Below are 25,429 nucleotides of genomic sequence, written 5' to 3' on the forward strand. Positions count from 1 at the left end.
ACGGAGACTCGACTGACTTGAGAATAAAATCAAATGAAGGACAATCGATGTTGTCAGCAGCCTCTCCTGCCATGCGTTCTACTTTACGGTGTAAAACAAAATAGAAAAAAATACTTCTCAATACTCCACTTTTGTGGTATGTTTGCGGCTGCCAAGTTTCAGCTAAAGAAGCACGCAGCATCCAGTAGGTGACGCTTGCTCATTCTCATTGGCTATCACGGGTATCACGTTAGAGGCAGCCCAATCAAGAGTCGTAAATATCAAAAATGTTTGAGATCGATGATGCTCCATCTCGATCAGGAGCAATTAAATAATCATAATGACACCACACAATAGAGTGTTTTTTGGACAAAAAACGTTCAGGGGTGCAAATCGGGCTTAAAATCGGACTTGTGTGTGGCCAGCCTAATTCTTTAATTTTGGTTTCTGCGTTTTAGTGAAAACATTTTCAGTACATCAGTTGAAGTTCCCTGTCCTAGATTAATATATTTACAAAATGTACACACTTCAGTATGATGAGATAATTAAACTTTAAAGTCAGTATGAAATGGAAATTGTTGTGATTTTTTTGTTGTGATACGTATCCAAGTGTATGAGCCCCAGACATAAAATGTGAAGAAAAAAAATTAATCGTGGCCATAAATTAAGAATGTGTTCCAACGATTTATAAATCTTTTCCGCACAGTTTATTAATTTGTTCCCTCTTTTTAGGTAAATTGTGGACAAGTTGTACTAATTAGTTCCTACGATTTATTAATTTGTTCCCTCAGTTTAGTACATCGTGGCATTGATTTAACTAAAAGGAGGGAACAAAATAATTAATCATAGGAAGGAATTACTACAACTTGGCCATGACTGACCTAAAACGAGGTAGCAGATCAACTGATCAACCACTTTCAATCCCCTTCAATAACACTGGCCAAATCCCACCTCTGTACAGTTATAACAGCAGCAGTCGTATCTATCGATGTGCATGAATACAGCGCAGCTTTCAAGCAGCAGTTCAGATGAGAGGCGAGGTAAGGAGATTGAAGCACAGCAGTTATTGAGCAAAGTGCTGCTCAGAGTATATGGGGTATGTAATCCTTATCGATTCAAAAAGCAAAAGAGCGAGGGGAGGGGGGGGGATGTTGCTCCTAGGGTGCTGACTGCGCTGATGTTCCCCTGCAGTAAATCTACTTTCCTCCCTCTTCCAAAATTACAGAAAAGAAGAAATGATGGAAGGACAGGAGGTGATGGGGAGAGGCACAAGATAAGAAAAGGATGAGAAGGGAACGACATCAAAAGAAGGAGGATAGGAAGGGCCTATAGTATCTGTCATCTATCTGATTGCATAGAAATGTAAAAGTACACCTCTCCACAAAAAGCCACATGATTCGGAGTATCATTCATGTTCATACAAACAACATGGGATGAGTTACACACCAAAGTTTAATACTTAACAGTGCTGTTATTGTTAACTAAAACTATGAAATCAAAACGATACAATTTTAACAAACACTTGAAATTTTGCCATGCCAACTAATTTCAATTTTTTTTTTTTCCAACTGAATATTATCAGCAGCTGAAATTTCAATGCATCACTAATTTCAACACTGAAACAATTACATGCTTCGGCTTTAACTCACACTGCGCCTATAGAATGCTCAATTCTGATTGGTCATTGACTATATTCTGGGATCAAATTTTGTTTTAGATTTGTATTTTCATGTCTTCGTATCAGAGTCCTGATCACCCTGTCTTGGTTTACATTGCTATAATGAACATCTGACTGTACATGTTCGGGTAATTTGTGTTTTTGAGCTGCATAATAAGTCAAAATTATTACAAATGTCAAAATACATAAATACAATATAAATATTAGATGAAAAACTTGAACTTAAACTTATTTCTTTCAGGTATTTGCCAAGGCAACATTTCTAATTCTTATTTACATTTTTTTAAGTACTGAAATCCCTAAAATGGAAATAAAAAGAAATTAAAGTTAAATATAAATGTTTAATAATAATAATAATAATAATAATGAAAAAAGCAATGATGAGCAAAATGAAAAATGAAAAAATAAAAATAAATGTTAATTTAAAATATTAATAAATACTATAAAAGTACATAAATAATACTAAAATACTTAATGTTTGGAGTTTGTTCCAATCCCCAAGTCTATGGCCCTGTGTCCACCTGGTATTATGATGGTTTTGGTTGATCGGATCACAAGTAGACAACGCTAAATACAGGTGTAAACAGGGTTTAAAACGTTTTGAGCTTGTCCACTTTCGACTACTTCCAGAGGTAGTCGAAATCGCATTCGACCAGATTGCTTTCATAGTGGAAACGCTCATGTGATCAGATTCATTTGAACATGCCACAAAAGACCGCCTTCTCTCCGCCTACTGAACTAATTTGTAAACATTATAAGAAGCACGCTAGCCAGACAGGATTTAAAATTTGTTGGCTGAAGACCCAAGTTTGGTTTAAAGATGAAAAACGTAAAAAAAGCACAGTGTTCTCTCACCATTCCTGATTTCTAACACACGCTCACAGCGTTCGGCTGGTCTTACGGCTGTCGGAGCAGAAATGAAATCTGATGCTCTCCGTATGATTTTCCGCCTTCAGGTGTGTTAATATGTAAATTTCACAAGCTTATTTTGTCCATTAGATTGAAATATCTGAAAAAACACACACACACACACATTTACCTGCCCATAGACACTCTCCTCAAAGAAATCAGAAGTGGTTAAAAGTGGACAAAAGAGACGGATTAAAACACCAGGTGTAAAAGGATGTGTATTCCTCATCTACTTGTGATCTGATCGACCAAATGCATCTTAATACAAGGAGTAAACAGGGCCTTGGTATCAGTAATACTAATTGCATCTACAAGATGAAAATCCAGAAACCAAACTTGTGCAAGATTGTACAACCCTTTATCAGTAACAAAATCAATAAAAAAGACCAGAACCAGTATGGTCCCATTTGAGGACAGCTCTAAGCAACAACACAAAGGCTCCTGAGACCTGTGAGCATATAATGAAATCCATAAGCAGCATTATCTGTCACTATAATGCCTGAGTGATGTTTCAAGCAAGCCTGTCTGGCTGTATTTGACTCTCTGCACTCTCCTCACCCTTTCAGCCCTGTTAGTATTACACCGTCATCTTCTCAGACTCATTTAATTGTCATATTAACAATTTATATTAGACAAAAGGTAACACTTTAATTTAGGGTCCAATTCTCACTATTAACTAGTTGCTTATTAGCATGCATATTACTAGCATATTGGCTGTTTATTAGTACTTATAAAGCACATATTAATGCCTTATTCTGCATGACCATATTCTACATCCCTTAATCCTACCTAAACTTAACTTAACTACCTTACTAACTATTAATAAGCAGCAATTAAGAGTTTATTGAGGCGAAACTCATACTTAATAGTTAGTTAATATAGTGAGAATTGTAGTATAATCTGAAGTGTGACCAGACAAATTACTGTGTGAAATCTCGAGTAACGCTTCTAACATTTCTCAATTATTAATCTCATCCTATAAAACTTTAATCACTACAAATATTATGGCACACTAAATGTGCTCATAATAATCTTGATCTCTCTTTCAATTGTATAGCATCTCTTGGCTCAAAGCCCCACGTCTGTCTTGACTATCTTCCCCATGTGTGCGTATGCGTACAGCATTGTGATCTGTATTCACAGCAGCTTTACTTGAGGTGCACAAAACAATTAGAGCTAATTGGAGGAGCAGTCTCGCAGGCCAGGACTAGCATCACCTCTGACTGACAGGAAGAGAAACGAGACGCATTGACACTAGGCTCTCAGATCCTCAGTTTGGAACAAGTGTCAGTTCTGCAACAAGACGGTTTGGGTTTCAAAATAAAAAAGATCACTGGAATCTCCCTAGAGAGCCCAAGACGGTTTTTAAAATGGATTTACACAATCTCAAGAAAACAAAACTCAAGGTGGTTTCCAATGCTCAATTAAAAATCTTTGTTTTGGAGGATTCTGTAAATTGTTGGTGTTTTTCACATTATTTGAAAACCATGATAACCTTTAATAAAAGTACCTTGCCTGTTTCCTTTTATTTATGACTTTAGTCCCACTGTATCCCACATGCTGTTTTTTTTTTTTTTGCTTACTGTGGATATCATCCATGCTGCAACGTACACTACTGTTCACATATATGTATATATATATATATATAAATGTATTTCTTTATAATAATATTTAATTTTATTTCAATTTTAAGTAGGGATGCACAATATATCGGCCATTATACTGGTATCGGCCGATATATATTCATTTTTAATGTTATTGTTATCGGTCCGAAAAATCTGAAGAAAATTTGGCCGATATATATTAAAGCTGATAAATAATGGATTATTTCCTTCAGCTGAGACACTTCAGATGTGCACTGTTTGATGGTTTTGAAATATGAAATATGATTGGAATGACTTCAAAAAGGAAAATACAGTTAAGTGCAACATACAGCGCAAGTCTGTCATAGGCTACATAAAATTATAATGAGAACATTATAATTGTGTGCTTGGGACATGGCTTTTAATGGTGCGACTTTTGTTTTTGTAATCAGGCTCTCAAAAATTATATAAAAATTTGAATTCAGATTTATCGGCCAATATATAATTTATCAGCTTTCAAATATAAAGAATTATCGGTTATCAGTATTGGCCAAAATTTTCAATTCGGTGCATCCCTAATTTTAAGTAACCATTTTCTATTTTAATATATTTTAAAATGTCATTTAATCCTGTGATGTCAAAGCTGAATTTTCAGCATCATTACTCCAGTCTTCAGTGTCACATGATCCTTCAGAAATCATTCTAATATGCTGATTTGCTGCTCAAGAAACATTTCTTCTTATTATCAATATTGAAAACAGTTGTGCTGCTTACTATTTTTGTGGATAACATAAGATATTTATTGCAGATATTTATTAAACATGCTGAGTTCACATACAAAACCATTGCTACAGCCAGTTATTTTACTTTGAAATGTGCACTCCGTGTCGGAATTTCTGTTTTTGTTTCGGTCTGTGCAAGACCGCACGTTGCCAGTTTACCCAATAGTATTTCTCCACCCCGGGTTGCCAGTCGGCGGAAAACACATGCAGCGAATTGCAGCCATGGAAGCCAATAAACAAACTGGGTCACAGATCACATATTCTACCAGACCTAAAAAGCCTCTGCATCCATCTAAAAATCTCTATGAACGGGAGCATATTAAAACGCGATATCAACTCATCATAAATCAATAAATCAACTAATTATCTTACAGTGTGTAAGTCTCCTCGCCTTCCAATGTCAATTGAGCTCGCTCCTGTTGCGTGTCTTTAAACTGGCAACCCGCATTGAGTCTGAAGAGGAGGGGGCGGGGCAAACAATATTTTGAATTTGGACTGCAGTACCCATTTCAACCACTAGCTGTCATTTTTACATACAGCACCTTTAAGATTCTCTCAAACACAGCACTGCTTGTTTTGCTGCATATGCATGGTTAAATGCTGCAAACATTCTACCTAGCACATCACTCTCCTGTTTTTCCCCAAAACCGTGTGATCTGCCTACAGAGGTAGAATTTTAAGGCATCATTGGAGCGCTTCCAGTGCGAAAGCTGTTCCAAAAGGTAGGCTTTAAAACTTAATTATGCTGCCTTCTTTTGGCCAAATTCTCATCATGTATCATTTATGGAGAATGCAATCCCATAATGCACTTCAACAAGCTCAGTGAAAAAATAAATCCAAGATGGGAGACAAGGAGAAATGTAGATTAAATGTGTATTTCATTCACTACTAAGAAGTATCAATAAAAATGTTCAGTGTAATTAAAATTTAACCCAGGATGATGTATTTTTAATGTTTATTAGAGTATTGTATCATTTGAAATCAATTTAAGTCTCAATTGCAAAGCACTATTTATTTGTTGCATTGATTGCCATTGCCTAGAGAATTTCAAATTATTTCCAAGACGCTGACTTAGAAGGTAGCTGGATGCTGACTTAGAAGGTAGCTGCCTATAGGCAGTAGGTAGTGTGGCAGCTCACAAGGTTTTGGAACAGAGCTCCTGTCTTTCATCTGCCTAGTGCTTCTTTCTCATTGTCTCTATTTCCTGTCTTTCTAATCTCGTCAAGCCTCTGGTCTTCAGCGCACATCGTATCCTCCTGTGGATCACAAAGTTCAGAGAGAAAGACGGAAAGGCATTTTCTCTATTGCTTTAGGTTTGGAACAACACATTCTAAATATTCCAAGGGTCTCCAGAATGCTATTGAGTGGACTTCTGCCAAACAATGAAGTTCATACATAAAGTTTCTCTCTTTACCCTAGTGTTTTCTAGATTTTTCAGCAGCTGCTAAAATTTTGGGCTAGTGAAGCAATTTTCTTATGTCATGCACTTCTTAATTTCATTGTAATGACAATAAAGGATATATATTCTATTCTATTCTATTCTATTCTATTCCGTTCTGTTCTATTCTATTCTATTCTATTCTATTCTATTCTATTCTATTCTATATGATGCTGCATAGTTATACCAAAAAAAAAAACAAAAAAAAATGTCATGGTGTGTATGGGTGCATCTCCGAAAACCTATCGAAAACCCCCACCCCAGTTCTGATGAATGTAAAGCAGAAATAAAATCTAGTTCTCAATATGATAATGTGAATAAATAATACAGTATTTAAACTGCATTACAATTACATTATATATAATTAACTCTTTCCCCACCAGCATTTTTTTTTTAAAGTTGGCTGTTCCCCAAGTTTTTCCTAGAGTTTTTGACCATTTTCACAAAATATTTCATGGCCCCCACAATATTTTGTTGTATGAATATCTGAACATGCAATATATCAAAAGAAAGAACAGACCCTCTGCTTTTAAACAAACAAACAAACAAAAGTTTATTCTAGCTTCACTTGAATATAGGTAAGTTTCATCAAAAAACAAACATTTTGAGCAAAAAGCTGAGAAAATCATATTTTTGTCAAAGACTACATCTGGATCAGATTCAGGACGATGATCAAAACACAGATGGATCGAGAATAGATTGAGTCCATCAACACCCCCAAAGCTTCAAGGTCCTATAGCTCGTCTGGGGTCAACATTTCATTCAGTAACGTTAGGCAGTTTTGATTTCTATGCTGTTTAATGTTGATGATTGCATTATTTTACTTATATTATTACATATGCTATCGCTTGTTTCTGCATCTTCTTCGTCTGTGTTTTGATCAGGAGATTCAGTACTCTTTCAGAAGATGCATAATAGCGCCCCCTACCTTATAACAGTGAAAACACGGAAACAAGTAAAATCTCATTCTTGGCTGGGAAGCGCTTTCTCATAAAAGACAACATAACTTGTCAATGGCAGGGAAAGAGTTAAACAAAAAATAATAAACACAAATATAAATATAAAATAAATAAATTAAAATATATATACTACATTGTAGCATTTTGTACTGCTTTTAATTTATGCTGATTTAAATTATATATATATATATACATATATATGCATGTATGTATGTATGTATGTATGTATGTATATATTACAGTAATAAGAAACACCAAAGAGAATACTGTGATACTGGGATGAGAATAATTTTTTAAATACTTAATTTAAAAATGAGTAAGCAGATGCATTATGGTAATGACACATTTCCCTCCCAAGTTCACATGAAAAAATGTGACATAAAAAAAAATATAAAAGGCTTCATTATTTTCTGCAAAACTATAAAATTCCTTTGGATTTGGGGGTGAAATTTCAGGATATTCACACCCTTAATATTCAAATGAGGTTTCTGTGCTGAATCCATAGCAAGCAGAAGTATCAAACTCACAGTAATACACACTTTCTCCAAAGTCATCTCAGTTCTTGTACAGAATCTTGTGCACAGCTAATTCATTGTATGTTCAACATCAGACCAGACTGGGTACAAATGACCAGCAACAAATTTATTCAAGAAGTCTCCTCACCTCTTTCTGGTGATATTTAATGGCCAGCTTGAGTTTAGCCAAGTCTCGGCACTCTCGCGGGTCCAGCTCCTCGCTCTGGTCATCACGGTGATTGAGGATGGTCTCCAGCTCACGGGAGCTACGTGCCTGGTCCAGCAGGTCTTTAGCAAAGAGCTTACACTGTTGAGAAAGCTCCTCGTATTCTTGTCGAAACTCGTTCTCCACTTTACTGAGCTCCTTCAGTTCCCAGCCCAATCTGAAGGCGGTTAGGATGGGATCCTCGCTGGAGAGGGCAATGAGAGAGGGGCTGGCGAGTGCTTTATAGATGTTAAGACGGGACCGAGAGTGACGCAAGCTGTCCACTTCAGAGCTGGACACACACTCCACACAGTCACAGCGGATCTGGTGCGGCCGAGGGATGGTGACTTTGCGTTGGACCAGGAGTTTGATGATTTCATAGTTGTTTGTGTGGGCGGCGAGCATGATGGGAGTAATGTCAGGTGTGAACTCGGAAAACTGGGCATCCATCATTAATGATGGAACCTAAGAAAGAAGGGACAAGAAGGAAAGTGTGAAAAACACAAGATTCATGGAGTGTTTCACCTGCACAAGCTGCTGAGAGTCCATCAGTATGGCAATCCACCAACCCACACTGCATGTAAAACTAAAGCAGCAGAATACAGATGACCAGACAAGAGTGCAGCCAGCTCTCTAATATCCCAGTTAATTGCCAGCCATAAGATTAAATGGCAAACAAATGGAGACTTTAGCGAAAGTCAGTGAAAAAGGCTGCAATTGCCAGACCTTAAAGGGATAGTTCACCAAAAAACTGAAAATTCTGTCATCATTTACTCACCTTCAAGTTTTTCCAAACCTGTATGAATTTCTTTCTTCTGCTGACCACAAAATAAGATATTTTGAAGAATATGGGTAACCAAACAGCTGATGGGCCCCAATGACTTCCATAGTATGGAAAAAAATTCTATGGAAGTCAATGGGGCCATCAAATGTTTGGTTATTGACATTCTTCAAAATGTCTTCTTTTGTGTTCAGCAGATACAAGAAATTCATACAAGTTTTGGAACAACCTGTATTTATAACTGTATTTTTTACTATTTAAATTAACTAAAATAACCTACAATAAAAATGATATTTACCTTTATAATATACTGACAATCACCTTAAAAACACAGGAGGTAAAAAGAAAGCCACATAATAAATCAAACTTCATCACAAGTTGGTTTTTAACAAGCTTGAGGTAAATACTAATAGAAGGTACACAATGTCATACACACAAATACAAAAAAAAAAAAACATCATAGTAACAATTAATTTAACAACATAAGATGTATCAAGGGCCCTGTTTACACCCGGTATTAAGATGCGTTTTGGTCGATCGGATCACAAGTGGACGACTCTAAATACAGGTGTAAACGGGGTGTAAAACGTTTTGAGCTAGTCCACTTTCAACCACTTTCAGAGGAAGTCGAAAACGTATTCGACCGGATTGCGTTCGTGGTGTAGACGCTCATGTGTTAAGACCGCCTTCTCTCCACCTACTGACACAAACGTTATGAGGAGCGCGCTAGCTAGATGAGATTTAAACTTTGCTGGCTGAAGCCATAAGTTTGGTTTGAAGACGAAAAACTTACTGAGCACAATGTTTTCTAAACATTTTTGTTTTCTAACATGCACTTACCGTGTTCAGCGCGGTCTCGCGGCTGTCAGAGCAGAAACGAAAGCTGATGCTCTCTGTGTGTTTTCCCGTAGTCTCCGGTCACGTTCATATGCAAATTTCGCACGGATATTTCACCTATTAAATCAAAAATTTTGAAGAAGCCTATACATTTACTTACCCATAGACCCTCCCCTCAAAGAAATCAGGACAGAAATGGTCGAAAGTGGACAAAAGAGATGGATTAAAACACCAAGTGTAGACGGGTACGTGTCTCTCTCATCCACTTGTGATCTGATCGACCAAAACGCATCTTAATACCGGGTGTAAACAGGGCCAAGAATCCCTAATTTACATACTGTAAATAAGAAAAAAAACTCTATATTTAACAGTATTTTATTATAAAATTACATGACAGTCCCATTAGATCTATTATAGTTTTTCACCATATAGAGTAAGGGAACTTACTGTACCTTTAAACCTATTAACAGGTTTTTAACGTAGCAATTATGATCTCACATGAGTCCTCTGAGTAGGAATTGGGAAGGTTGGTTGATGCTGTATTTTTGTGGGCAGTCTCTGTCAGTTCAATAAATCTCTCCCTAAAACATCCAAGATGTTTATGTCTTTCTTTCTTCAGTTGAAAAGAAATTAGGAATTTCCCTTTTTTTTTGTAAAGGGTGTTTGACTTAGTCTTTGCACGTTCGCTTTGTAGACACTGGATCAGTACTTCCACCTACATCACGTGTGACCTTTCCAACGTGATTACGTCATGTATGGCGCATAACAGAGCAATGCAAGATGAGCATTTGTGGTTAAAAAGTAGTGTAGAGCCCTTTGAAGCTTCATTGAAACCCGTTGTACCCCAGTGAAGTATATGGAGAAAAATCCTGGAATGTTTTCCTCAAAAACCTTAATTTTTTTTCAACTGAAAAAAGAAAGACACAAACATCTTGGATGACATGGGGGTGAGTAAATTACCAGGAAATTTTAATTCTGAAGTGAACTAATCCTTTAAGCAAATTCATCCGATATCATCAAGCTGCAGGCAGCAACAATAACAGTGTGATGCGATGACTCTTATGAACTGGTTCTTTGTTTTGAGTCAATTAAAAAGATTAAAAAACAGCTTCAAACTCTCTCCTTGAATCAGACTCAACTCAGTCAATGAAATGCTCAGAGCCATGACTGAGTTCACAATTGGCTCCCTTACTGAACCACGAGACATTTTACGGTCACTCCAATTCAAAATAACTCAGGAAGTGCTCTTGGGATGTAAACATTTCGGTATGCAATTAAACATATGAATTTACAACAGATTTTGTTGAAATAAACTAATTACGGTATTCTAAAATATAATTAGGCAATTTTACAAAAAAATATTGGTTATTGCTTGGAACAACATGAGGATCAGTAAATGAGAGAATTTTCTTTTTTTGGTTTTAGAATTGAATAGAGAACAGAATAAAAAGAGGGGGAGTGGACCAAAGACACAATACGCATGTTTAGCAGGAGTAGCTAAGACTGGAGCTTTATATTTGATGCATATTTTCAGAGATGAAAGAAGAAAAGTTAATTTGACAGAAACGAGAAGTGGTTAAAAACAGAAGGTTTCAGAACATGATGTGAAACAGTTCAAGGCCCCGCCTCCTCTGCCTTTCACTCCTCCCCTCACAAACACGAATGCTACACGAGAGACATGACAGAAAGTCTGTTTACAGGATGAGTAAACAGAAAAAACAAGTGATGATGGAGGAGAACTGCATATATATCATGCTGTCCTTGCAGCTGTCAGAAAGATGAACCACACGCCAGTTAGAGATTTTCCTTTTTTCACCTCTCCTTCTTTATGTCTTTCACCCCGTTTGTATCTTTTCTCCTCATCCATCACATCCACACTCATTCAGAGGAACCTTTGTGTAATTCCTTTCCTTTTTATACTGATTGTTTACCTTAGTTTAGGAGTCAAGGGCTTTACTTTCAAGAGCGGATGACTGCATGTGAACACACAAACACACACTTAATGGCATGCATGACACCATTAATCCATTTTTAAGTGCCAGTATATGACCAAAATACTCAATCTTATCATAAAGACAGCCATATTTGCCATGAGAATATTATGGAAATATGATTTGTGGTATGGCGGTGTTACAAGCCAGCGAGTGAGTAAGTGAGGTTTGCAAACGCATTTTATTTTGAGATTTATTTTCAGTCCATTAGTATAACAGTCCTCCCCCAGAACTCCCAAGTGGCTGCAAGGGTTGCTATAGTGATAGCAATGCAAAATAGCCCATGCTCTGCGAACGGCGGGCACATGGTACATGGGCTAGATTCCAATTTAGGCCCCACGGCACTTCCCGCAACAATCTCACTTGATGTATCTGCAGTTCACTTTAAAAAACCAAATAATGAAGCAAAAAGAACAAACCTTGCTACCGGCTTTATTTCCCCTAATGCTTGTTCACTCTAACATCAAAAGTGTAGGAAGCCTGTGCTTCTCTTCTGAACAGTATTAGTGATGAAGGACTTCACTTCATAAAAATGTGTACGTCTAATCCAAGAGGGAGCAGCAAAGCTACCTGGAGCTGCATAAACATCACTGCTGCTCCTTTGTAAATCAGTGAAGCTGTAGAATAACAAAAGAGCTATAATAATTCATGTGTCCACATTTTCACTCTAAAAGGGCAACTAGACTTTGAGAAAATGCAACATATAACAAATAATATTAAATTCAAATATATAACATAAAAATAAACAAATAGATAGATATTGACTTCAAAAAGGTTTACCTGAAGCATTCATAAATGTTCATATTTAGCCTCTCATCTTAATAATTTTGCATATTATTGGGCCTATACCCAGCTAACGAACGTTTTGCTAACGTTCCCATTAAGTTATGAAAACATTATTTCTGAATGTTCTCAGAATGTTGACTCCCTTACTGAATATGAATGATGTGTAAATAACATTCACGTGCTAATAGTTTGATAACATTATTAAAGACCACATTGGCCACTGCCGTTGTAGAGAAGCGCATGACAAAAGAATAGAGAAACAAAATAGTATTTAATATTAAATCCACAGGGAATACACAGTAGATTGCAGAAGAAATAAACTGAAACAATCACGCTAACATTGACATTACGGAACAATGAACTAAGGAAACTCAGGGCTTAAATACCACAGGAACTTAATCCAGTTAGAAACAGAACAGGTGTGAATTAGGGACTATGGAAAATAACTTGGGAACAGAGTGAAAATGAAACTGAGGGGCCGTTTACACGACACCGTTTTCAACTAAGGCCTAGTCCACACATAGATTTTCCTCCTTCGTTTTAAAAATAAATAAATAAATCATGTCCACATGAAAACGCAAAAACACGCTAAGTCAGGAGCATGCCAAACCAACAGGCGGCAATATAACCCTAACTCTAAAGCCATGTTGGTCAATCAGAAATCTGGAAAAAAGGTTATTACCGGTTCCAGTTCCGACGTCACAAGCCAAAATCTCCGGTTTCACTGTCTACACGACAACACTGCAACCGGAGTTTCTAAAAATCTTCACCCTGGCAGGAGTTTTCAAAAAAAGTTGCGTTTGCGTGTGGACAAACGGCCAAACTGCATAGAAAAAGCTGTGGTTATGAAAATACCCGTGTTTGTGTGGACAGGGCCTAAAAACTGTCGTTTATTTACACGACAACGGCGCTTTGGGGGCCTGACAATGTAAACTTTTGAAAATAACACCCTTATCGTCTCCGTGTAAACTGCAAAAACGTGAAACTGTGAAAACAGTAAAAGCATGCACACACGTATTACTATACTATTATTACTATTATTATGTTTATTCTATAGACATGCGCATTTGGTGCGATTGCTCTGTAAACGAATGCGTATGTGCGCAGGCGCGTAGTCTTTCTTTACAAAGTGATATCGTCAACTACTGGCCTGGCATGCATAATACCGTGTTTTTAGTCGTTTTTGTGGATCCATGTGAACAGGAATCTTTTTAATAATGTTGTCATCTGTACAAAAGAAAAAACTTTTCCATTTTTACTACACTGTTGTCGTGTAAACGTACCCTAAAACGGAACATAACAGAGCGTACACGTTACACACATAACTCTGAACGAAATGTTCTATCAACGTTACTGGAAGAATGTTTGTTTGTAACTTTGAGAGAACCTTGCCAGAATGTTAGCCAAAGTTTTGAACAAAAAAAAATCCCTGTTAGCTGGGTATAAAGTTCATTTCAATATTATTATGTTTCATTTTAAGGACATTTTTGTTTACTTATGTATATTAAAGTAAAATTTTAAAATTGTTTATATATATATACAATGTGAATCACTTTTTTTCAATCTAATGTTTACCACATGTACCACGTACAACGATTCTGAATCCTCCCTCAGTGTGTATAAACAAATGGAAAATGTGTTTAGAGTAAATATTACAGTTCACATTACATTATACACTAGCAAGCAAGCTGGCAGTGCCAACATTCGAAAGACCCCATAAAATGAATTGTCAAGCTCAGTTTCTTTGCTGTGTAACATACTGAAGAACTCTTCCCAAATAAGCCAGTAATTTTCAGTTTAAAGGGATAGTTTGAAATTATATATTAGCATGACATAAAAAAAAACAGGCTATTCCATTAATCATTAAACAAATCCTGCTTGCTCAATTTACATAATTAAAATAAGCTAATGCAATACAATTCTTGAACAAGCTGTCACAATTTGTTTTTACAGCATGCAGTCTGTTTAAATTTGTAAAACAGAAGTTTACTCAATCCATTAATCCTCGGCATAAATATTTTTCATTGGCAGTAACACTGCATTACTGAAACAGGACTGATGATTTCCAGCTTCTAGCATGCTTTGCATAAGACTGGCTGGGGAAAGTAAATGTTGAAATGAAGTCTTAGGGCCTGTTTACACCTGGTCACTTCATACTTTTCTCTGATAGGACAGATATCCGATCGTAAAAAGACCACCTGTAAATGCCCTCCAAAACGCATTGGAGACGGATTTACATCCAATCACTCAAGCGGTGTTCTGAGACGCATTCCAGACGAAACTGAACAAGTGCAAATGCATCTGGTTTGTGAAGCCACATATGTAAATTGTACTCCTCCCAAAATGGTAAATAAATAAATAAATAAACGTGTGAGAGAGTGTTACAGGCTATGACAGCGCTACTGCAACGTCACAGATATGATCCGCCACAGATATAACCTGCCGGAGATGAGTAGCAGAGCTGATCCACAAACTGCTGCAAATAAAACTGAGAGTTCAGCGTCACATCCTGAAGCTCAACACACAATCTTCTTCATTAAACATAGAGAGACTAAATGATCTTACCAGTGCTAAAGCTGCTCTCTCTTATTCTCTTATTGCGGTCTTTGATCTTGAAATTAGCTGACGATAAATAAATTGCAGCTCACATCCGTTGCTTTCATTGACGTGAACTAAATTAAATTTGCTGTTAAATATAGTGCCTGAATTCAAGATCGGATTTATATTAGTTTTGTGGAGGCCTATTTATGTAGCCAAGTGTAGATGGAAGAGTTTTAACAAAACGGATAGCTATCCAATCAGTAAAAACGCATTAAGTGACCATTATTTAATGTTTTTGTGTGTGTGTGTGTGTGTCTGTGTGTGTGTGTGTGTGTGTGTGTGTGTGTGTGTGTGTGTGTGTGTGTGTGCGTGTGCGTGTGTGTGTAAAAAGGGGATTTTTTAGTGTTTAATGATCAGTTAGGGGACTCAATATAGTTTATTTTAGGTTGGTGTTTTAGAGTGTACCCTTTTGGTGAAGAGTGGAGCTTGAGCTGAGCACCTTGTCCACCTCAGAAGGTTACTATTTAAGATTCGACTTCATAAAGAGCTCCTGAGTTGAGCTATGTCCACACGTGAGTGAGAAATTCTAGATAAAACCATGATAATCAAGCACTAAATTCCATGAGTTTACAGATTACTTTAACGTTAACAAACCTTCAACTGAATTAAGTTCAGGGAATTTTTTTTTTTTTTTTTAAGAAAAAGTGTAAAGACTTCTCAATGGAATTGCAGTATATGAAAAAATATTGTAAAAATCATTAAGTGAGTTTCTGCAGATTCTGCATTTCCTGTGCTTGGCTTTATGTCAGCCATTCACCTGGAAATGAGAGTGATTATGTGCATAATTTATTCTACTCCTTGAAAAGGGGCATTCATAACCTCAAGCACTGATAAATTCATAGTGATAGTTTTTGTGTGCAGTGGCTTCCTTCTGGCACCGTGCTGTACAAATCGAACCTTGGTTCAAAGTGAAAACCGCTGTCACATGCCCTTTGTCAGTGTATGCTAGCACTAGCAGAAATCGCTTGAAGTTACATTCCCCTTCATCCACCACTGGCTACGAAATCAAGCATGTCACAAAACGCGAACTGTGACAATACAGGAACGCAAGCATTTCAGGTTAATCTTACCCTTGAATGAGGGGAAAGATTAGAGGATAACAAAATGCAATCCAATAAAGATTTGTCGAGCTACGTGAGGTGAAAATCAAATCTGAAAGATAAATCTCTGCCATCTCATCTTTTCTATTAGCTTTGGAACACCCACTCATCCGAACACAGAGTACAACCACAAATATGAACAGTTCCCACCTGCATGCACACTGTTCAATAGCACAGACACTCACTCAATACACACAAACAGAGATTAGGCATTGCATAAGTAGGAGGAAATTGACAAAATGCATATGAAAACTCTATATTTATATATATTGTGTCCTAACCAGGTGCATGGGAATGAAGAACTGGTTCTTATTCAGAATAAGTCCATTGTCCTCAACTATGTTTGAAGGCCACCCCATTCCACCCACATAAAATATTTTAGAGCTTGGCATTCTTCTTTTTAATGAATGGGTCAATCTCAAACTCATGATTTATGGGATTACATTGTTTAAGCAACTTTCAGGACCAGCCTGAGACTAACTCACATAACTGCACTGAATCTTAATTATTTGCGCGAGTGGCTGATATACTGAATCGTTAAATTCCTTTTGTCCTTACCAGCTACAATAAGCATTTTTTGGGCCACTTGTTTTCAATTTATGTTCCATTACACTAGCTAGCCCTGCTTAAGTGTAAATCTCATTGGTACTTAATTCGGCATATGAAGCATTTTCTTACTGGCTGTGACACAATGCGGAGGGCCAAATTAAGTTGTTGCTAGAAAATTGTTGCATTGCACCTGGTTAGTATGCAGCGTAAACCAGCTGAAAAGATTACCATGGCTGGTCACCAGCATATGTTGTGCTGATATCCCCAACAGACTGCTTAACCTTATAAAGCCTACTGTATCATATTTGATAAATGACTTTCTAAGGTCTCTAAATTACATGAGCAAATCTTTGCAGAATAACCCGTTCTCCCCCAACCCCCACCATTAAAACTACATAGCATTTAAATATCATCTTACAAAGACATTTTATTGGGAGTTATAGATTGACAACTGATATTTAAGTTGTTTGCTATACTGTTTTAAAAATTTCATTGATTTACATCACAAGCTATCAGAATTTGTCTTCATTTCTGGCCATATAAATAACAACATCTGCAGCAAATTGTGTATTTTGGCTCAGTTTATGCCTCTGAATAAAACTGAGGTGTTTTTTCATCCTTGAGTATGAGCTCCATATTCTCACTACATTATACTAACATGGGCCATAAAAGCCTGATGTATCAAATATGATTCAAAAACAAAACACATAAACAAATAGTTTTTGTCTAATTTTTGTCAAAATTTCTTTGTTCAATAACCTGTTCAATAAAAATATTCTGGCAATTATGTCAAGCTTTAAGGGGTTAACTAACTTATCCAGCATTGTCAGAATGAGTCTAGACTAGAAACTATACAGCATAAACCAACCTGGATCACAATAGAAATGAATAGTTAATGCTTTTCAGCAGTGAAAATGCATATAAGATCCCAAACGCAAACAGACCTGTTTCTCTCCACTGGGTTTCCTGTGGGACAGCAGTAACTCCACGGCTCCTACGACTTCTTTGCGGATGGCGTACAGCAGAGCGTCTCCAGTGTTCACTCCGTGATCCAGAAGTAGCTCCATCACCTCAAGGTTCTCATTTTCAATAGCAATTAGCAGTGCACTGCGGCCTAGTGGATCCACACAGTTCACATCAATGTTGTAATAGACCTCTGCCTCACGTAGTGCATGCTGGACCCCTGCATAGTCGCCCTTTTCCACGGCCAAAAGGAATGAACGCTCCTCTAGAGAGAGCTCTACCTCTGCCCGGACAATCTGTAGAGGGATTCGGTCCCGGTACGGAGAGTAGCTGCTCTTTTTGTAGTATAGATGTGACAAGGGATTCATGATGGATGCTGGTAGAAGAAAAAAAAAAAGAGATAGAGAAGCTGTAATCATTTAAAGGGTTACTTGATTATGATTTCAATTTTTTAACTTTAGTTAGTGTGTAATGTTGCTGTTTGAGCATAAACAACATCTGCAATGTTACGACAGTCAAAGGGAGATATTTTCTTTTACAGAAATCGCTTTTTAGGGACTACAAAAAATGGATGGTAGGGACTACAATGAGCTTGTTCCCGGGTTGGTGACATCACAAACTTTAAAATTTACATAAACCCTGCCCCCGGGAACATGCAACAAAGGGGGTGAGGCCATGTCGGGCTGTCTCTCCATCAGCGTCCGACTCCGGTTTTAACAATGTAAGGCTGAACACCGTTACTGACAATAGTCATTTTTGGCTGCGTGAGATTCTCCAGCTTTGTTGTTGTTGAGCAACTGAAGTGTGAGCTGTTTAAGCTCCTCCCTCTTCTGGAAAGGGGGCCAGGAGCAGCAGCTCATTTGCATTTAAAGGAACACACACAAAAACGGTGTGTTTTTGCTCATACCCAAATAGGGGCAAATTTGACCAGCTATAATAAATGATCTGTGGGGTATTTTGAGCTGAAACTTCACAGACACATTCTGGGGACACCAGACACTTACATTACATCTTGTACATAGGTCCCCTTTAATATTCACTAACAAACAGGAAATAGGCACTTGATAAAAATGAGTCAGCATACTTGCTGTCGGTATGTGGAAATTGTATACATTTATAAATTATATATCTTATCATTCCACAGAAATAATTTGATCTTGAAATGCATTAAGATATGCTCTTTGAAGTTTAACCAGAGTAAATTTCAATAAGAGACGGATGTGAGAAATTAATAGGTGAACTGATGCCTCAAGTTTCCGGGAGTGACTGATGCCTTATGTCATTTTTCTTAATGGCCAAAAGCAACAGCTATCTCTGTTATAATTTTCAGTCACCTCATACTGTGATGCCAGTAATTCAGCTAGGCCATAACTGAACATGTGTGTTAAAAAATGATGGTGTTATCGCACTCTTTTTGTCACTTTTGCTTTAGGGGAAGTAATTTAGAAAAGGTGAAGAGTTGATATTTCATAGTTTTTTTCATGTATACAAGTGTCTGTTAGAAGAGTGTATGAAAGGATTAATTCTGTGATTAGAATCACAATCAGATCCAGTCAAGTCTTAAAGTTACATTGTGTAATTGTTTGCAACACTAGTGGCACCAAATGGAATTTTAATAAAGGCACTGAGGCTATGTTCGCACTGTCAGTCCAAATCCGATTATTTGTGTATTCGATTGAAATCTGATCTTTAACGTCCACATTGTGTATCGCAACTGTTCAGATCTGATTTGTGTGTCCATGCTGCTCTTTAGTTTTCCGGAATATCTACACTGGTTTCTATGGCAATGACGTTGCGTTGATAGGCGGTTTCAAAACATGTCTCCGTTGTATTGTCATTTTCTGCTCGTCCGGCACTTTGCAACAACAAAACCTTGTTTCTGCAGCGACTTTTAGCATGTTTCCTATAACAACATATGACGTTTACGTTTTACATGGTGAGAGAAAGTCACATAAACCACGTGAAATCTGATCAGAGCAGTCAGACTGAAATGGATTGCCAGAAATGCAATTTGAATAGGATTTAAAACCACATCTGTATGTAGCTCGAAAGGGATTTGTAAAAACCGCATTTCATGTGATTTTTGGCCGTTCACACTTGCTTAATCTAAACGGAGAGGCACAAAAGTTGGATTTGAACTGACAGTCTGAACGTAGCTTGAGTGTCACGGTGGTTGCAGCAAGGATGAGTTTGAGCAGGATCTAGTTGCAGCATTAAAAATTTAACAAACAGTAACTCCAATTATAACAATAATAACACACAAACTCATATAAAACAAACACTCAAGAGAGAGATCAACACGCAGGAATAGAACAATCGCTTAAAACAGACATAAGAACGGACAAGGAATGAAACTATATACAGAGACTAAATAAGTGAGTTAACAAGGAACAGGTGGACACAATGGTAATAAATAACTAGGAAACTAGGGCTGCATCTGAAATTGCATACTTCCCTACTATATAGCAGTATGTGACAAAAGAAGTATGTCCGAATTCACAGAACTCATAAAAGAGTAGACAAAAAGTACCCGGATAACCTATACTACTTCTGGCGAGATCATGAAGTATACGATGGACACTTTACTATCCCATGAGGCCACAGGAGAGGATTTGTGAACGGCAGTGAAGCGACGTAACTGACGCTGGTAGGTCACATGATAATGACAACATGGCGAATGTAGTACGTCCAGATTACATTCATACTACACACATTCATACTATTTAGAACATACTTTTTTAGCAGTTGTGGAGTAATTACTTTTTCAAAATAAGTACATACTCAAGAGAGTATGCGATTTTGGATGCAGGAAGACAGGAAATAAACCTAATTGTGCCTTTCTAATGTAATTCCTGTGGGTGTAGTTTGCAAAACTTGGCTGTTGGCTCCATGTAAACAGTTCTTCATGGTTAGTTACGCCAAATCTTTCCCATGGTATTCCTGAAATCTTCACATGGAACTAGATTTACATTTTAGCTAGGCAACTCTCTACATACAGTGTAGGTGAGCAATACTAAATATTAAACATTTATTGCAGTTGACCCGCTTGCCTGCTAGGCTGCTAATATGGTAATACACTTATAAAAGCATTTCTCATTCATTTATACACACTGAAGGGTGAAATTATTGTTTGTGGTAATCTACAGCATTTTTACAGATGCGGCCCATAAACTCAACCCAAATTATGCCTTTAAGGAAACCTCATATAAGTGGCCGTTTTGTTTGGTCAGGACATGGGACACATATTTCTTTGTTTTGTTTTTTCTTTGTGTTTACTGTTATTAGTAAGCAACAAACCAGTGGAATTCAAAATTTTCCAGTTTACCAGCAGTTCATCTCAGCTCATTCCAAAGTGTACCGATCAGCAAGCGAAAAATATCCTTCTAATTTCAGAATAAATGGGAAGACTTGAGTAATTACTGTGATTGACTCTGTGATGATGTTGTGTCTTGCTTTGATCTTCTTCTCTGAAGAAGATGAACAGACACACCAGGTGGCGTCTTCCATATGGTCTCGCTTCAGCTGACACCACATATGCACACACACACACACACACACTTATCAGAACACACACACTTATCACCACACTCAGACTCATTAGCACCCAATTCACACTTTGCGTTGCATTTTATATTATGGGGTCTAACCAGTGTCTAATAGATGCAGATCCCCTAATCCACTAAGAACATAAATTTCATGTTATCCATTATGTCTGTTTTTTGGGGGTTTTTTTTTACAGGGGAACTAAAGTAATACCTTATGACTTAATTTAACAGCATTCTTTTAGCTCATCAAGTTTTTAATGTTGATATATCATTGGATTATCTGTAACAAATGCATTTGCACTTAAAGAAGACATGAAATAGAATTATGTGAAGAATTATTTATCCATGCATATGTTTCTTTTTTCTTTTTTTGAGCTTGTATTTTTAAATCACAATATCATAACTCCAATCATTTAGTCTGCTTATACCCCGCCCCCTTCTTACTGTCGACCTCAGGCTCACGTTCAGATTTGCCGGCATCCAATCAACCACCGATGGATTGCCCTACTTTTTTCTTTAATGATAATTAAAGTTTCACTCAGATGTACGTGACAATATGGAAGAAAAGATCTGTATCTACTTCCGTTATATCGCAACTTTAAATTTTTATAGAAAGAAAGCCTGTGGTGCCCAACAATATTTTTCCCAAATAACACGTTGCAACTTTATCACTCAATCCGAGTTCTTTTTCTCAACCTCTCTAAATATCCACACCATGTTAATCCGATGCTGGTGAACACATCAGTGCACTTGCCCCCACTGCAGCTGGTACACCCACACAGCTTTCTGCTCCTTAATGCTAATTTTTAGATACTGGATAGGAACATGGTACAGGCGAACCGTTCCAGGATCAGTGCTGTTTTCAAAATGGATTCTGGTTGCCTTAGTCAAAAACAAAACCATTGTGTTAGAATGATGCCAGTTATTCTGTCTGAAAAACAAAGATTGTAGGAACTGCGAAGTGAGTTTTATATACTTTTTTGTATAGAGAGTTCCCACATGGAATCTGCTTCCGCAGAACAAAGATGAAAGCTCTGCTGATTGCTGTAGAATTGAGACGTTTTGTCATTCACAAAGTTCTACACATACCCTGTGCTTTGCGTATTTGTATGTATATATACGTATATATTAGGGCTGTCGATTTATGTTTTAATAGATTAATTAGTTTAAACGTGTTAAAAATGTTAACGCATATTTAGATCATACAAGTTAAACAATATCACACGAGTAACGAGTGCAAATGCAATACTGATTTTATACAGCAGTTCAGTAAATAAGAAGTTAATATTGTGATATTTTAGACACAATATTGTCTATTTTGTTCAATTTTGCCATTGAAAATATAAAGGCAAAGCAGAACTGTTCATCTCCATGCAATGCACAGCAGTGTTTCATTTCTGAATCCGTGTTTTGAATGAACCGAGTGAAACCAATGATTCAGCGGACCATTAATAAAAGACTTGTTGGACTTGAAGCAGCGCTGCACAGACAGATTGGTGTATGACATTCAAAGTACAGCCAGAGTGATTCAAAAGCAAACAAAGCCGTCTGCTCTCTAACCGCTCTCGCAGTACTTTGATGTCATATACCGATCGCGCTGCTTCAAGTCCAACAAGCCTGAAGAGAACCATTTACTTGAATGAATCGAATGAATGAATGAACGACTTAATCATTAAGACATTTACTGCCACGTACTGGCAGTTTTAGTTTCCTATTTAGAGTCTAATTTTATTTATTAATTTTTTTTTAAATTAATATATCTCCATATTAATTAAAAAATGAAAGGTATAGTTCACACAAAATAGTTCTCATAAAATATTTCTTTCTGAAGCTACTTTTTGTAATGTCTCTTTGATGCTTTACACAATAATGACTTCAAATTATCTTTTGGGGGTAATTTATCAGCCAAAATTGATGTGTGATTAAATTGCGATTAATAAGATTAATTAATTGCCACATCATGTAAATAATTAGATACAAATTTTTAATCACTTAACATTTTAATCACTTGACAACCCTAGTATATATATCAAATTAGCTAATTTGATAATTCTCTCAGCTACCAATAAAAATGTAGCACACTCAGCTCGGATTAATACATTTTACTATGTTAAGTCCCATCGTGATTTTAGTAGGTAAGAGGTTAATTGTACTTAATAGAAAAAAGTTATTTGAACTCAATAACTGATTATATAAAGCTGAACTTGCAGCAGTAGTTCCAACCATGCTTTTGCATCATACTGTCTAAGGAAAATAATTGTTGAAAATAATTGTTATTTTGTGTGTTTTTGCACAGCTTATTATAGGGAGAGATGACTACATATAATGCCTGTTGCTTAACTATGTACATGCATGTATATACTGTAGATAGTTACATTAGCACTTTCAAGTATTAACTAAAATATTTGACTTAACATGATGTTTATGCAATACATTTTTTAAGTTGGTTTAGTCTACATTTCAATTAAAATTTCAATTAACACAAGTACAAAATCAAAATTATACTATTAAAGTTATAATAACTTAATCTTTGAGTTTGTCAACTTAAAAAATTTGATGTAACTGATCACCTCCAATTTTTTGAGTTATGAATATCTTGAGTAAGACCTGTAGGGATGGGGCTTGGTTCTATCAATCGGATGTTGACTGGATTTTGAGATGTGGGCGATGCACTCAAAAATGAATGCGAGCTTGCTGTCGATTGTGGAGTGTTGGAGTTTAAGCAGACTAAATGATTGGAGAAGTTCGCTCTGTGTGACTAGAAGGAAGTCTGTCATTTACACAAAAATACGGTCAAATTTAAAAAACAATAAATAAAAAAATCAAACATACATGGGTAAGCATTCACAATAAAATCTATATCATGCATTTACAAAATACATAGGGGGAATTTTCAGCATTTCGCAATTCTTACTTCGTCCTTCTTTTACTTTCACATGGTTGCTGTATAATGATTTCTAACAATCGATGACTCTTCCTCTAAACCTTACCCTGCTTCTAACCCTGAAAAGAAGAGGGAAGGCATGCTTTGGACAGCCTCAGTGACTCCACTACAAAGCACCACTCTGACCGAGCAATTATCTCTGCAGTCTAATCGCAGATGGCTTAATTGTGTAATTAATCTGTGGTTCTCAGTCCTCTAAGGGCTGCTTATCTCTGAGGAATATCATTAGAGTATAAGCTGGGCCAAACATTAGCTGATAAATTAGACGTAAACTAAGTGTGCAGGAAAATCCCCAGTGATCCATCTGAAGTGGACAAAGCTTCTCTGGTTGGAATGAGAGCCATTCCGGAATGCCTTAACTCAATGATACTTCCTTCCATAGCATCTAACAAAATCATTGATTTATTTACTGCACCAGTATGTGAAATATTTTAGAACAGTAAGTCACTAATGAATTTGTCATCTTTTATACAAAGTTAATTTTGGTCTGATTGTGTAAAATGCGGAACATCAGGTTTTGCACAAACTTGCAAAGTCCATTATAACTTGAGTTCATGCAATGATAGAAAGTGCCAAATAGTAAGATATTCTGAAATTTATATATATATTTTTTTGTGCTGATAATACAAAAAATGCTAAACAGCAATATTTTACACTAGTAGTCTCAAGCTTTTTGATCCAGACTGTAACATCATCTTGCTGAAATTGCTTTTTGTTTTTTCCAGTTTTTAACCGCAGTAAAAAAAAAAAACAAGAGTCACAAAAGAAACAAACTGTGCTCTGAGGGGAAATAACTTTAACTTGTACAATCAATGAAAAGCCGCTGACGAGGTCCGAATGGGCACACTGATTAAATCAATACATCGATGAGTATTTTCCAGATTGGATCAGACAGAGAGTATGAATCTCTCAGGAGAAACCTCAGGAGAATCAAACACAGATGCTTATAAGAATTCATCTGGGCTTGTCTGGTCCTTTGAGATGAGTAAATTAAATTAAAAATGGCCCTGACACAGCACAGTTGTGTCTTAAGGACAGTTTCCTTGAATTATGGGAAGCAGGGAGATTAGCACATACAGCTCAGCTCGTAACTAAAGGAACAAGCTGGCATGGATGGCATGCAACTGGGAAGACATTTATGGGTATTAGAGGCATCAGAAATTTAAGCACGGCTACAAAACAACAGCCGATTGCGAAGGATGCCACGTTTACGCCACTGTAATCCAATTAAACTCTTTGCTGTGATGTGTGTGTTGAGAGAGAGAGAGACAGTCTAAACCCGTC

At 36.8% G+C, this 25,429-nt stretch overlaps 1 protein-coding gene across 3 annotated transcripts in view; it reads right to left on the bottom strand.

The window, feature by feature from the left end:
• Positions 1-25,429, bottom strand: part of trpc5a (transient receptor potential cation channel, subfamily C, member 5a) — an 80,446-nt gene that overhangs the window by 45,109 nt on the left and 9,908 nt on the right. For all 3 annotated transcript variants that reach the window (XM_051907563.1, XM_051907572.1, XM_051907559.1), the window contains exons 2-3: positions 17,638-18,032; positions 7,992-8,513 (exon numbers count right to left, since the gene is read on the bottom strand). In XM_051907563.1, the coding sequence (XP_051763523.1) occupies positions 7,992-8,513; positions 17,638-18,024 (909 nt within the window). In that variant the 5' untranslated portion in view covers positions 18,025-18,032. The remainder of the gene's footprint in view (positions 1-7,991; positions 8,514-17,637; positions 18,033-25,429) is intronic.

This window comes from Ctenopharyngodon idella, chromosome 1, assembly GCF_019924925.1.
Source record: "Ctenopharyngodon idella isolate HZGC_01 chromosome 1, HZGC01, whole genome shotgun sequence".
In the NCBI taxonomy this organism is placed as follows: Eukaryota; Metazoa; Chordata; class Actinopteri; order Cypriniformes; family Xenocyprididae; genus Ctenopharyngodon; species Ctenopharyngodon idella.